The sequence below is a fragment of the Abramis brama genome (genome assembly GCF_963993115.1).
Source record: "Abramis brama genome assembly, chromosome: 9".
Taxonomy (NCBI): Eukaryota; Metazoa; Chordata; class Actinopteri; order Cypriniformes; family Leuciscidae; genus Abramis; species Abramis brama.
The window spans coordinates 13,923,100-13,938,709 of NC_139971.1; the positions used below are offsets into that span (position 1 = coordinate 13,923,100).

Below are 15,610 nucleotides of genomic sequence, written 5' to 3' on the forward strand. Positions count from 1 at the left end.
AGGAGCTGAGCTGCAAGGCGAAGCTCTCGATTTACCGGTCGATCTACGTTCCTACTCTCACCTATGGTCATGAGCTGTGGGTCATGACCGAAAGGACAAGATCCCTGGAGGGATTATGTCTCCTGGCTGGCCTGGGAACGCCTCGGTGTTCCCCCAGAAGAGCTGGAGGAAGTGTCTAGGGAGAGGGAAGTCTGGACGTCTCTGCTTAGACTGCTGCCCGCGATCCGGCCCCGGATAATAATAATAATAAATGATAATAAATCTATTTTATATAGAGCCTTTTTAAAAGTTGCTTTCTCGACGCACTTTACAGGCAAACATAACACCAGATAAAACAACACATTTTAAATACTAAAATAAATAATCAAGTAAAAGCAATCCTAAAATAGAATGTTTTGAGAAGAGATTTAAAAGTCACTAATGTATTTGCTTCCCTGATGTCAGCCGGGAGAGAATTCCAAAGCTTAGGAGCATAGGAAGAAGATGCTCTATCACCCCTAGAACAAAGCCGTGTCTTGGGAACAACCAAGAGACCACTCTGAGAGGAACGCAGATTGTGACATGGTGTGTAAGGCATTAATAGATCAGTCAAGTACTGAGGAGACAAATTATGCAAACCCTTATATGCTAAAATAAGGATTTTAAAATCAATACGGTACCTGACAGGGAGTTAGTGCAAAGACTCCAAGACAGGTGTAAGGCTGGAAGCTTACGCTGCTATTTTGAACCAATAATCAGAACAAAAGGCAGTTAAAGGATGACGTGTATAATTCAAATATTTATCTGACTCCAATATAATTAATTTGACTCTATTAAAGTTGTTGTTATTCTTTAACCTCTTATTCTTTTAAGATAAACGTCTTTCTTAGAACTGATAGGAAAACATAGGATTTCACCTGGATGCTGAGATAACGAAAATTATAATCACTTTAGCTTTCAACATCATCAGTGATAAAAAGAAAGATTCTAAAAGCCTTTAAAGCAGGCAAAGTTATTTATTAAGTTACATGTTTAACCCTCAAGCCGTATTCACAATGCAGTCCTTAATCCCGAGTTCATGGACAAATGTGTCCACAGAAGTCTCAGGTGTGATCCAAAAATTGTTTTTAAATAAATGTTATATCACTATCTTCGATAAAATAAAAACTATCAATTTATGGTGTTTTTTATTTTTGGGGTATTTTTGAATTTATTTACCTCTAAAAGTACCATATTTTCTATGTAAATTATGCTTATTTTTATGTTATATTTAATATTTCTTTAACTTCAGTAAAAACAATCATTCCAGTAAATTCAGATGGCTAAAATCTAAAGATGTGGTGACTTTGGTGACATCTGGTGTCTTATGTTGGTATAAAATTAACAAAAAAAGCAATAATATCAATAATATCAATAGCCACTAGATGGCTGTAGTACTCAATGGCTGCATACAGGCTGAACTCTATAAACCAGTGTTATTACAGTTTAACCTCGTAAGTTTTTGCCTTTATCACAAGTTAAAATTGTAATTTAAATAAATAATAATAAATAAAAAAAAAATAATAATAAAAAAAAAATATATATATATATATATATATATATATATATAGGTGAGACTATACAAAGATGCCAAAATATGTTTAGACAAATATGACCATGCTATAAGGAAAAGACAAAGTAGTAGATCATTTATCATTTATTTAAAACAAAAAAACTCAAAAAAACTAATTGGTAGGCTACCAAACAGGTAAGAATAAATAAAACAATAACTCAAAAAAGTATGTGTTAGGTAAGAATGAACAGGTAAGAACAAACAATAATCATAGTTATAATGTTTACATGCACTCATGTGTGTGTTTGTGTGGTTGCTTGGAACATTAAAAAAAAATAAAAAGGTCAGTCATTGGCTCATTCAATTCTTTGTTTTTGTATGTGTGAGTGACTTTTTATTTGAAACAAAAAACAGCTCTGTTATAGGCCCATTGAATGCTTTGTTTGTGTGTGTGAGAGAGAGTATTTGCCACATTGAGAATGTTGTACAGGATCACCCCTTCATTTCTGTGTATGTATGATATGCATTGTGTTGGATCTATTGATTTTTATTTGACCAAAAATAAAAAAATAAAAAAAATTTCCATTCATTCCTATGGGTGTCCATTTCCTATGGGTGACCAAGTCTTGTACCACTCAGATTAAGGAAAGTATTTTTTAAAAATAAATAAAAATGATTTTGGCCACATTTGTCCCAAATACGGTTTTAAATAAGCAGACAGTAAAATGGAACAACATACTGTATAGAAAACTTAGTTGTAACAAATAATGCACTGTTGTGGAGAAGAGGCCGTAAAAGCCTTTCTTTTAGTATGAGGTTACGCACCGGTGTGCGGGAGTGGCAGGGTTAAAGCCTTTCTCCCAGATCAACAGATACCTTTACTTCTTATACCCTGAGCAAAGCATTGTTAAACATGAGTGGAATTCCAACGCCAAAACCGACTGACAGGAAACCAAAAGATGAGGCAAATGGGTAGTGATCAAGAGGGGGAGAAGAACATTAATGCACGTTTAACCAATACTACCTAGATTGTACATTGGGATACTTTTAATATCTCTATTAAGTTCACCACCATTCATTTCAGTTTATAAGCTGTCAGATGAGACCAAACATGGCATAGTTACATATTAGAACACACTAGTAAATAAACAGTATGTAGTATGTTCCCAATGACTAGACTTACTTATTACAGGTGACAAGTATTACAGGTACAAGTTGCAAATACCTCCCTGATTGCATGTACAAATGCATTAAAAAAAAAAAAAAAAAAAAAAAAAAAAATCCATGTTCCAATGGTTGAAGTACGTTCCTAGACTGACCAGAAATTGTGCATTATTCACCTGTAGTAAGTCAGTCTGGTCATTGGGAACATACTACAAGCTTTGGAACATGAAAAAAAAAAAACTTTAGGTGAATTACAGTAATTTTTTATGAAAACAAATTGTGTTCTGTACATACAGGGAGGTATGTCACAATTTAACCTGTAGTAAGTCAGGGTAACACTTTATTTTACAGTGTCCTTGTTACATTATGTTACATGTACTTACCATAGTAATAATAGTAAATTATGCATAATTACATGCAACTAACCCTCAACCAAATTCTAATCCTACCCGGTAAAACTTTGTTTTATGGTGTCCGTGAGACAGATTAATTACCTAATTAAGTACTTAGTAGTAGATGTTGTAATAACATGCAACTACATGTATTTAACATGTAATTAAGTTATGGAACAGCCTGTACTTACACATTGTAATTACACACATGTAATAGGCAGCTACTGTTACACATAACTGGGTCAGTTACATACGTGTTACCGACTTGGTACAATGTAATTATATAAGAAAGTACTTAGTACTACACAGTGTAACCAAAAGTACCTAAATATGTTACTAAGGTGTAAAAAGCCTGCAGTTACACGAGGGCTGTTTCACCTATGTAACGGTCAAAGCCGGTTACACAGCTGTTAGTGTAACAGGTAGATCCAGATCCAGATTGTTTCAATTATTTATTTATTCTTACAAACCACTGCTACATCAGAAGAGCATCATTCTTGCCACCAATCATTGCTGCTCACATGGGTTCTGCGTGAGCACAGACGTTCCCAACTGAAGGTAAAATGGTAAAAAAAAAGCTTCTCTTCCTCCTCTTTCCACATGAATTGCTGTGAGCTTGGAGTAGGCATAAGTCGGATGTGCTGAAATTGGTTTGACTGTTCAACTGCTTTTGGTGCAAAGCGGATAAAACTCGCTCGATATAACACTATTCACAGCATAAATACATGTAGTAGCTTCCTAATTACATTACTATTACAGAATATTACACAGGGATAAGCTATGTAAAATAAAGCGCATCAAGATTGTACTAAAGTGTACTTCATGTGTATCTACATACCTTATCCATGTGTACTTTAGTTTAAATTAAATCACTAGTTCACAGCATAAATACATGCAGTAACTTCCTAATTACATTACAATTACAGAATACTGTATTTTAACTCAATAGTGTAGAGTTGAATTGATGTGATGTGTTACCCTTTCCATCCACCTGCCAGCACACAAAAGGTGACATTAACAAAATCAAAAGTCAAATTGTAAATGTATTTTCCCCCTCAAAAACTTAAAGATGATAGACCTTTACAGGAAATACAACATATAATTGTCTTTCACAAACATTAATGAGAATTAATAAGTGGTCGGGAGCATTTTCGCTGTGTTGTGTCTTGTTTCCTTTGTGTTGTGGCTTGATTTCGTTGCGTTGTGAACTTATGTTTGCTTCCTAAATTGCGTTGTGTTGTGCACTACTGGGCCACCGTACAGGTGCATCCCATTTCCCTGGATTATCTTTGAGTTGTTTCTACACTGGAGTTCACTTGTGAAAAATTCAATTGATCGGAAAATGTAGGCTCTTTAGTAATTAGTTTTCTCTAAATGAAAATATCTTAATGTAGACAAGTTGCAAATAATTGTGCAAGTGACAATGTTAATTGTTAAAAAAAAAAAAAAACACTTTTTAATTGGAATTTAAATCACAATTTTGACATCATTTCAGACCCACTTTCTAAATAAGTAGGCCACATTTTGGGAACATACAGCTCATATTTTAAGTAGGAGCTGTAAATTCACAAGTCAAACTAGCCACCAGCAATTAAACATCATTAAATCGCTCTGTTGCCTCATTTACTGCAAGGTGTATAATAAATACATTTATTTAATTTAATCTACATATCCTCAGAGAAAAGTCTTCCAGATTTAAAGGGTCTAGGCACACTAGGAATACCAGCAGCTATTTCCAGTCGGCCATAGGTCTGTACTCCAAGGAATCCATCTTGATATTAGGGATGCTCTTTTGGTTGTTCATTTAAACGGCGTCTCATTTCTTCAGCATGGGCCTTGCTGCGCTCCCTCTTTGTGTGATACTGTGTAGACAAATAGAGAGACAAATGATTTAGCCCAAGACAACTAGATGAGTCAGAACATTCATTTTTCAAGCTTCACTTGACCAATTCCACAAATCTATTGATTTTAAGTCCTCAGGTAAAATGATTTCTACACTGAAAATAGTTTAATTTACAGTTGACAATTAACATTTTATTCATTCATTCCCATCATGGACAATCTGATCTGAATGGATAACTATACCTATTGAATTGTTCACCCCTAAGCTGTGTCCGAAACCGCTCACTCGTTCACTCATTCACAAATCCCTATATAGTGTATGGCATTTGAGTGCGCTATATCTGCAAGGAGTGAACAAAATAAAGTGAGTGAATTCGGACCATCGGATGCTGACGTATACACAGTGCGTCGGAGCAGGAGCTGTCGCAGAAACGGCTTCGTCACACGTAGTGATGAAACTCCTTTAATCTTACATGTTACTTACTTTATAAAATAACAATAACAACAATAACAATCATAATGACTTTATTTTGTAATTATATATACCTCCGTTTCATCGATTGAAACTGTAAGAAACTCTCACGCTCATAGATGACGTGGTCGTTGAGCGCCCTCAGGCAACCGTTATGATTATTACATTTGAATGAATACGCTACCTACAGATGATTAACGGATATTTTTAAATCATCCACCAAATTATCATCTCTTCCTTACAGTTTAACGAGTTAACAACAATGCCACAAATTATTAAAACACCTGGCTGTTAGTAAAACACAATCTGATCTGAATGGATAACTATACCTATTGAATTGTTCACCCCTAAGCTGTGTCCGAAACCGCTCACTCGTTCACTCATTCACAAATCCCTATATAGTGTATGGCATTTGAGTGCGCTATATCTGCAAGGAGTGAACAAAATAAAGTGAGTGAATTCGGACCATCGGATGCTGACGTATACACAGTGCGTCGGAGCAGGAGCTGTCGCAGAAACGGCTTCGTCACACGTAGTGATGAAACTCCTTTAATCTTACATGTTACTTACTTTATAAAATAACAATAACAACAATAACAATCATAATGACTTTATTTTGTAATTATATATACCTCCGTTTCATCGATTGAAACTGTAAGAAACTCTCACGCTCATAGATGACGTGGTCGTTGAGCGCCCTCAGGCAACCGTTATGATTATTACATTTGAATGAATACGCTACCTACAGATGATTAACGGATATTTTTAAATCATCCACCAAATTATCATCTCTTCCTTACAGTTTAACGAGTTAACAACAATGCCACAAATTATTAAAACACCTGGCTGTTAGTAAAACACATTAAATTGAGTTAATGCCTAAATATATTTTAATAAAAAAAATTATATAGGCTACCTATATAATTTACCTTATGAATATCATTTCATTTAATTTTAAAATTCATCTGTATAATATTATCTCAATATTTTAATATGTTTTATTCAAGTAATGATTAATTAAAAAAAGGTTAAAAAAAAATAATAATAAAACTAGCATGAAATAAATGTTATATATAAATAAGAATAAGAAATAAGAAAGCTGTAAAGTAATCTCTGGTTTAAACTTGCTCTCCCCCAAACTTTCACGCGCGCTCGGTCCTCTCCGCATTGGATTGTGGAAAATAGTGCTTCAGCAAGTGTACATCTAATGTACACTCGAATTCAGAAAGGATTTGTTGTTAAAAGTAGTAAACGAATGTAGGGAATGATGTTGTTCACTCAGAATTCGGACACCACTATATAGTGGATAGGGAGCAGTTTCGGACACAGCTCTAGTATCAACTCTTTCCCTTCCAGCATTTTTTAGCGCAATTTTCCACCGGACAAAATTGCGCTTGTTAACTCATGATTTCTGTTCTGTGCATCTGTGCGCACCAATCTTGCACTTCTATCTACTCCTCAACCAGACCACCTAGGGACTTCGGGTTTTCGGCATTATGTTAAGGAAGGTCTAATCTCGGGAACGCACAAAAAAAATCCAGGTGAGAAAATTGCGCTAAAACACTCACCGAGTTTTTATTACTTGTTTTTTTTTACTTGTATTAAAGTTGCTAGCCAGAACCAGCATTTTTGATAATTTTCACAAAACATTAATGGCTCCTAGAATATTTTGTGAATATATAAACCCATTTCTGTATGAGTTCATATGTAAATTCCATATAAAAAAAGAGCCTCTGCTTTTAAACAAATAAATATATAGTAGGGCTGTGAAACGATTAATCGCATCCAAAATAAAAGTTTGTTTTTACATAATATATGTGTGTAGACTTTGTATAATTATTTTGTATATATAATTACACACACATGCATGTATATATTTAAGAAAAAAAAGTGTTATTTATATATAAAATATGTATATATAATATAAATTATATACAAATATATATACGGTATAGATGCAAATATTTCTTAAATATATACATGCATATGTGTGTTTTTATATATACAAAATAATTATACACAGTCTACACACACATATATTATGTAAAAATAAACTTTTATTTTGGGGCCCTAAGCAAAACCACCCTTTGGGGCCCCCACAAAATCATCAAAAAAAAAAAAAAAAAAAAACTATGACAGTGCTTATTTAAATCAATTTTCAACATTTATTGCAGTGTTGTTCCTATTTACAGTACATTTGTGCATTCTGCATAAAATTTGGCACTTGACATTACGATTTACTGAATCATTTAAAACAAAGAATTGCTTGAAAAGCCACCATTTGATGGAGACCTCCAAGCAATATCTTGGTTGCTTTGACTGTAGTGTGAAGAGGTTTGTGTCGACGTATTTTATCTAGTCTGTGTATGTTAGTTTGAATGTGAATAAAGGCATAAATAGCGATCTGGTCATCATACAAACTGATCATATCAGAAGATAAATTTTCCATGTCTTTTCAATGCCTTTATGTCCTTTTTGGAGCTTGAAAATTTTGTGTCTTGTTGACCTTACTGACAAAACAGCTGTTTCTTTCTTCAAATATATTCTTTTGTGTTTTGCAGAAGAGAGAAAACCAGTTTAGAACGGCATGATAATGATAACTGAAGACAATTTTTAAGACTCAATTTTTTTTAAATCACCTAAAATATACAGTAAACAATACAGACTAAACAATTTGATAAGAGGTAGGATTAACACACATTCACTCATCTAAACATAGTAACGCATTAATTCATTCATTTTTGTTAGCGACAATTACTAATGCAGTGTATTACCTGGTGTAAATTAGGTATTTATCAAAAGTTATTTTTAGTGTATAGAAGGTTTTCAGTATGTGTTCTCAAACCAATGATCTATGCTCTAACAATAAAGCAACAGGAACTCATAATGAACACAATGCTGTCCTCACCTCTTTCTTGAGACAATCACGCATTGCACGGTCCATTTCATTACATGTGCCAAAGAACCTGAGGACGTTATGCTGAAGGCAGAGAAAGTCATTAATTACTTGCATGCCTGTTTTCAAATAAAAAGAAAGATGTTTTGCACACTTTTTTTAATTAGTGCACAGGTTTTATAACAGATTATCTGAAGACAGAAAGCAGAGATATACCCAGAATAAATAGTACAATCCACAAATGCGTACAGACATTTAAAACTTTTAAAGTGTACTAACAAAAGTGCTTTTAAAGTATAATACAGGTTTAAAACAATAGTTTACTCAACAACAACAACAACAAAAAACAATATTATGCTACTGTTTACTTACCCTCATATCTTACCTGTATGACTTTCTTCCAAAGAACACAAAAGGAGTTAATATGGTGTTGAAATTCTTCAGATGTTCTCCTTTTTCAGTCCACAGAAGAAAATCATACAGGTTTGGAATGACATGAGGTTAAAGGTAAATTATGAGTTTTCTTTTTTTCTTTTTGGTTTTCTGCATTTACAAAATTATTATTCAAATGACAGTTAATCACTGAATCATCTGTGGATTGTACATTTGAGGAAAAGGCATGTTTGCATGGGTAGATTTCCAAACCTCTTTGTGGCACTGTTTGAGAAGTGTTATAAACTGATTGCACTCGTCAGTATGCAGATGGGGTGACAGATCCGGATGCATCCTGAGTTAAGGCTGTATGTCTTAAACTGTGACACCACTTGCCCTGCGGGTGACTATCATTGTTAAAGCAAGGCCACCGTGAAGAACAGGAAAAAATAAAGAGTAAATGTCTAAAACTTTTCACAGTACTGCATTTAAGGTATTTCAAGCATTTTGGAGAAGTTGTCATAGTTCTTCCTTCTATGGATTTATGCTGTCCGTTCATGTAATCCTAGATTTTATGATGGTGTGGGGACTAATGGTCAAGGGATAGTTCACCCAAAAATGTAAATTAGCCCATGATTTACTCACCCTCAAGTCATCCTAGGTGTATATGACATTCTTCTTTCAGACGAATACAATCAGAGTTATATTAAAACATGTCCTGGCTCTTCCAAGCTCTATAATGGCAGTGAATGGCTTTATATTTTTTGAAGTCCATCAAAGTACATCCATCCATGATAAAAGTGCTCCACACGGCTCCGGGGAGTTAAAGGATTAGTTCACTTTCAAAAAAATGTTTGCTGATAATTTACTCACCCCGATGTCATCCAAGATATCCATGTCTTTCTTTCTTCAGTCGAAAAGAAATTAAGTTTTTTGAGGAAAACATTTCAGGATTTTTCTTCATATAATGGACTTCATTGGCAACCAACGGTTTGAAGGATTAAATGTCCGTCTCAATGCAGCTTCAAAGTCTCTACACGATCCCAGTCGAGAAATAAGGGTCGTCGTGCACCATCTCTGAGATGCGCCACGCATTGCGTCATCACGGTTCAAAAAGATAGGGAAGGGCGAAAAATTCCATCTCATTTTCTCCTCCAACTTCTAATCTTTGTTTTAATTTATTATTATTTTAATTTTTTTCGTGACCTTTCCAACGTGATGACGTAATACATGGCACATCTCAGAGATGGTACAAGACGGGCATTTGTGGTTAAAAAGTATATATATATATATATATATATATATACAGTGAGGAAAATACAGTGAGGAAAATAAGTATTTGAACACCCTGCTATTTTGCAAGTTCTCCCACTTGGAAATCATGGAGGGGTCTGAAATTGTCATCGTAGGTGCATGTCCACTGTGAGAGACATAATCTATAAAAAAAAAATCCAGAAATCACAATATATGATTTTTTAACTATTTATTTGTATGATACAGCTGCAAATAAGTATTTGAACACCTGTCTATCAGCTAGAATTCTGACCCTCAAAGACCTGTTAGTCTGCCTTTAAAATGTCCACCTCCACTCCATTTATTATCCTAAATTAGATGCACCTGTTTGAGGTTGTTAGCTGCATAAAGACACCTGTCCACCCCATACAATCAGTAAGAATCCAACTACTAACATGGCCAAGACCAAAGAGCTGTCCAAAGACACTAGAGACTAAATTGTACACCTCCACAAGGCTGGAAAGGGCTACGGGGAAATTGCCAAGCAGCTTGGTGAAAAAAGGTCCACTGTTGGAGCTATCATTAGAAAATGGAAGAAGCTAAACATGACTGTCAATCTCCCTCGGACTGGGGCTCCATGCAAGATCTCACCTCGTGGGGTCTCAATGATCCTAAGAAAGGTGAGAAATCAGCCCAGAACTACACAGGAGGAGCTGGTCAATGACCTGAAAAGAGCTGGGACCACCGTTTCCAAGGTTACTGTTGGTAATACACTAAGACGTCATGGTTTGAAATCATGCATGGCACGGAAGGTTCCCCTGCTTAAACCAGCACATGTCAAGGCCCGTCTTAAGTTTGCCAATGACCATTTGGATGATCCAGAGGAGTCATGGGAGAAAGTCATGTGGTCAGATGAGACCAAAATAGAACTTTTTGGTCATAATTCCACTAAAAGTGTTTGGAGGAAGAAGAATGATGAGTACCATCCCAAGAACACCATCCCTACTGTGAAGCATGGGGGTGGTAGCATCATGATTTGGGGGTGTTTTTCTGCACATGGGACAGGGCGACTGCACTGTATTAAGGAGAGGATGACCGGGGCCATGTATTGCGAGATTTTGGGGAACAACCTCCTTCCCTCAGTTAGAGCATTGAAGATGGGTCGAGGCTGGGTCTTCCAACATGACAATGACCCGAAGCACACAGCCAGGATAACCAAGGAGTGGCTCTGTAAGAAGCATATCAAGGTTCTGGCGTGGCCTAGCCAGTCTCCAGACCTAAACCCAATAGAGAATCTTTGGAGGGAGCTCAAACTCCGTGTTTCTCAGCGACAGCCCAGAAACCTGACTGATCTAGAGAAGATCTGTGTGGAGGAGTGGGCCAAAATCCCTCCTGCAGTGAGTGCAAACCTGGTGAAAAACTACAGGAAACGTTTGACCTCTGTAATTGCAAACAAAGGCTACTGTACCAAATATTAACATTGATTTTCTCAGGTGTTCAAATACTTATTTGCAGCTGTATCATACAAATAAATAGTTAAAAAATCATACATTGTGATTTCTGGATTTTTTTTTTTAGATTATGTCTCTCACAGTGGACATGCACCTACGATGACAATTTCAGACCCCTCCATGATTTCTAAGTGGGAGAACTTGCAAAATAGCAGGGTGTTCAAATACTTATTTTCCTCACTGTATATATATATATATATATAGAATGAATGTCTGAATATATAAAACGAATGTCTGAATATATATGGAATGAAAGTCTGAATATATATAGAATAAAAGTCTGAATATATAGAATGAAAGTCTGAATATATATAGAATGAATGTCTGAATATATAAAATGAAAGTCTGAATATATATAGAATGAATGTCTGAATATATAGAATGAAAGTCTGAATATATATATATATATATATATATATATATATATATATATAGATATATATATAGATAGAGATAGAGAGAGAGAGAGAGAGAGAGAGAGAATGAAAGTCTGAATATATATATATAGAATGAATGTCTGAATCTGGATATATGGAATGAAAGTCTGAATATATATATAAAATGAAAGTCTGAATATATATAGAATGAAAGTCTGAATATATAAAACGAATGTCTGAATATATGGAATGAAAATCTGATGTTATCAGCGCCATCTTGTGTTATTCATCTACTATTTTTTATACACATTTTGAACAATGAGCGAATCCGCACAAAATTTAGTAGCAGCAATTTTAAGTAACGATCATCTAATTAACACCCTGGCGAATGCGTGTACGGGCCAAAATACTGGCAACCGTACTCAACATCGTTCTACTGATGAAGAAATGAATTCGCTATTTCATCGCGGAAGAGCGAATGCGGTGAATTCATAAGATTCATAAATTCCTTCGAGAATGATGCATAATGTTCTTTCAGCAACATTTTGTTGAACATGACTGCCCATAAGCGCTAAGAATGTTGCAAGAATGGAAATATGATCCTCGAGATGATGTGATGTAGACTCCAAATTGTTTATGTTGTTTGGAGTATGACCAACTGTTGCAAAAAAGTCTTGTAGCTCACCAAAGTATTGGAAAATTTCAGGGAATGACATTTTTAAATGAATCACAATTCAAAAGGCTAAAACAAGCTACACATAATTCAGTGAGAATTGTCAGATGTACACTTTCTTTTAACATATTCACACTTTCACATACATTTAGACTTTCATTCTATATCTTTCTTTCTATATATATTCAGACTTTCATTCTATATATTCAGACTTCATATTATAAATATAATTATTTCCTGAACAGCTTGCCATAATATATATATATATATATATATATATATATATATATATTCTTTTTTATTTTTTTTAGAAAATGACCTATCGTTTCGCTAGATAAGACCCTTATTTCTCGACTGGGATCGTGTAGAGACTTTGAAGCTGCATTGAGACTGACATTTGGACCTTCAAACCGTTAGTTGCCATTGAAGTCCATTATATGAAGAAAAATCCTGGAATGTTTTCCTCAAAAACCTTAATTTCTTTTCGACTATAGAAAGAAAGACATGGATATCTTGGATGACATCGGGGTGAGTAAATTATCAGCAAAAAAAATTTTTTTTATAGTGAACTAATCCTTTAATTAAGGCCTTCTGAAGTGAAGCGATGTGCTTGTGTAAGAAAAATATCCATATTTTAAACTTTATCGACTAAAATAACTAGCTTTCGGCAGACGGTTGTACGCATCGCTTTACAGCGAAAGAGTAACGCTTGACCTGAAGCACAATGTAATGACGAACTCGGAAGCGCAGAGGATAGAGCAAAACAAAACATTGTGTTGCTATGTCGTCTAAAACGACAATTTTCTAAGAGAAATGTCAGAGGAGCTTGAGTTTGTTGCCCAGCTCTGATTGTTTGAACCACGAGGTGTCAAAGCTTACGCTACGCCTACTTGCGTAGGCCATCTGCTGGAAGTTAGTTATTTTAGTCTACAAAGTTTTAAATATGGATATTTTTCTTACACGAGCGCATCGCTCCACTTCATGAGTAAATCATGGGCTAATTTTAATTTTTGGATGAACTAAAGACTTTTTCACAGTACTATACATACAAAATGTAAAGAATAGTTCCCCCCCAAAATGAATTCAGAAGACTTGGATTAATCAGTTAAATTCATACGGATTACTTTTACAATGTCTTTGTACATTTTGATGTGTAAATGTTTTGGTTGCATTGACTTTCAATGGATGGACAAAAATGATAAGAGAAAATTAAATATATCCTCATTTGTGTTCTGTAGTTGAATGAAAATCATGTGGGTTTTAGAACATGAATGCAAGTAGTTGACAGAATTTGTCTTTTTGGCTGAGTAATCCCATTAATCCAAATTCACTCAAACATATTTGAAAACAGAAAATGTGTATTGTGCATTATCCATTAACAAGGCTAAAACTGACAAACTTCTGTAAATCAGTCAAACTGGCTCAGTTATCTGCGAATGCTGATACACTAAAAAAATAATCAAATATAGATTGATTATAAAAATAAAATAACAACAGAAAAGCAATTTGACATGACATTAAGGATACTAAAGCCTCCCCATCCCATCCCATCACTCATTCTAAAATCCTCTGAAATCAGGGACACTTACCTGCAACAGAAGGAAAACAATGTATTAGTATTAATCCACTTAATACAGTCTTTTTGATTATTTTATACACTCTTTTTTAATTTATTATAAAAATAAAAAGATAAAAGTGGTATACACAGGACCATTGGTTACTACAACTTTACACTTTCTGCCATGTTCGACAGAAGCTCTGAACAACAACACATTTCAAACGGAAGCCCTAAAGTAATTTTGGTCTTAAATATATGTAAAATATAAAGTCATTTATTTTTTCTAGCTGTGTGATTTTATAATTAGTCCCATATAGGGTTAAGCACCTGTTGTCATTAGTGAAGGGCATTTAATACAAAAGCAAATATTGTGAAGTTAGAAGTTTGATCATAGAAATAAGGGATTTTTATTCAGTTTTAATTTCCTTAAGGTGGTCTCCATCATAAGCATAGTCATCTCAGAAATCACATTAAATTATCAAATAAAGCTTTGGCAGGACAAAAATTAATTTATTTTAATGTTCATAATATTTTCAATGCAGGAAAACCCTGCAAGAGGCTGTAATGGGACACAACAGTTTGTGACGTGCTATTCATTTTGACCACAAGATGGCCACAGATGCCCTTTCTATTGATTTGTAACTATATACTGCTAAAATCCTTTATAAAATATAAAATTTTAGCACAAGGCTGCAACATAAAAAAATAAAAATAAAAATAAAAAAAAACACGTGAAAAGGGATCTGAACACCTGAATCTTCAGGTCTCTTTTTCATTTAGTGCTTGTTACAATTACATATGTCGTACAGTATTGTATTGATAACTTTTTGACTGGAAAAAGTGTGGACATTTTCTTATACATATAAGAATATAATATTATAATATACAGAACATATAATAATACACGTATACATTTTTGTCTTGTACATTTTCTTATCGGGATAACTAACAACGTAAGGGAAGTGTGGGCTAAATTAATTAAAGTTTAGGCCCACTGTCATTATCATTTTAAATTATTTTGTTTAATGTTGTTTCACTTTATACTTTTATACCTGGTGCTATATGTTTTTCTGTATTGTTCCCCGTTATTAAAAAAAAGAGCCTACTAGTTAACGTTACATGGGTAGAAGCAGACAGTCTGTCAGTTAGCCTACACGTTGTAGCCTAGTAACTTAATTGACTGTCTAACAGTGTACACAATATTATTAAAAAATATAAACTCACCAATAGCCTTACAGACGGTTCATCTGACAACAGAAGCTGAATTGATAGCTCTGCATATCAATGATGACTTCGATCCAGTTGTTTGTAAATCGTGAAGGGCAGCACAGTTCACGTGTTTACAGTGACATTGATTGACACTGAAATAATAAAAAAATCAGAAATGTATTTTGCTCAGCGGTCTCACGGAGATGTCAGATATTTACTTGATAATGCAATAAACACCCTTAAAACCCTCACTTTTCAACTAATCATTTATGTGGTGTCCTATGTTATGCATTGCATGGCGTTCCCTACTCCGGAAAAAGTATTTTGACTTACAGCCATGGAAACCAATCAAGCACTTCGTTCTTATCCTTGCCGACCAA

At 34.5% G+C, this 15,610-nt stretch overlaps 1 protein-coding gene across 3 annotated transcripts; it reads right to left on the reverse strand.

The window, feature by feature from the left end:
* Positions 1-4,517: 4,517 nt before the first annotated feature.
* On the reverse strand, positions 4,518-15,560 carry cmc2 (C-x(9)-C motif containing 2). 3 transcript variants are annotated; one of them, XM_084124516.1, is made up of 5 exons: positions 15,483-15,560; positions 15,246-15,382; positions 8,943-9,076; positions 8,310-8,381; positions 4,518-4,949 (listed from the first exon to the last, which is right to left on the reverse strand). In XM_084124516.1, the coding sequence occupies exons 3-5, from the start codon at positions 9,021-9,023 to the stop codon at positions 4,866-4,868; spliced, it is 237 nt and encodes a 78-aa protein (XP_083980642.1). In that variant the 5' UTR covers positions 9,024-9,076; positions 15,246-15,382; positions 15,483-15,560; the 3' UTR covers positions 4,518-4,865. The 3 variants fall into 3 exon arrangements, with proteins under 3 accessions (XP_083980642.1, XP_083980643.1, XP_083980641.1); XM_084124517.1 differs by having other exon boundaries at positions 8,943-9,066; positions 15,246-15,549; XM_084124515.1 differs by having other exon boundaries at positions 15,246-15,549.
* Between the last annotated feature and the right edge of the window lie 50 nt (positions 15,561-15,610).

Excerpts from the sequence above, each read along its gene's own strand:
- cmc2 (XM_084124516.1), bottom strand. The coding sequence starts at position 9,023 with ATGCATCCGGATCTGTCACCCCATCTGCATACTGACGAGTGCAATCAG. Across the intron at positions 8,382-8,942 it reads TCAAACAGTGCCACAAAGAG|CATAACGTCCTCAGGTTCTT; the intron begins GTTTGGAAATCT and ends CTCTGCCTTCAG. Across the intron at positions 4,950-8,309 it reads GTGATTGTCTCAAGAAAGAG|TATCACACAAAGAGGGAGCG; the intron begins GTGAGGACAGCA and ends TTGTCTACACAG.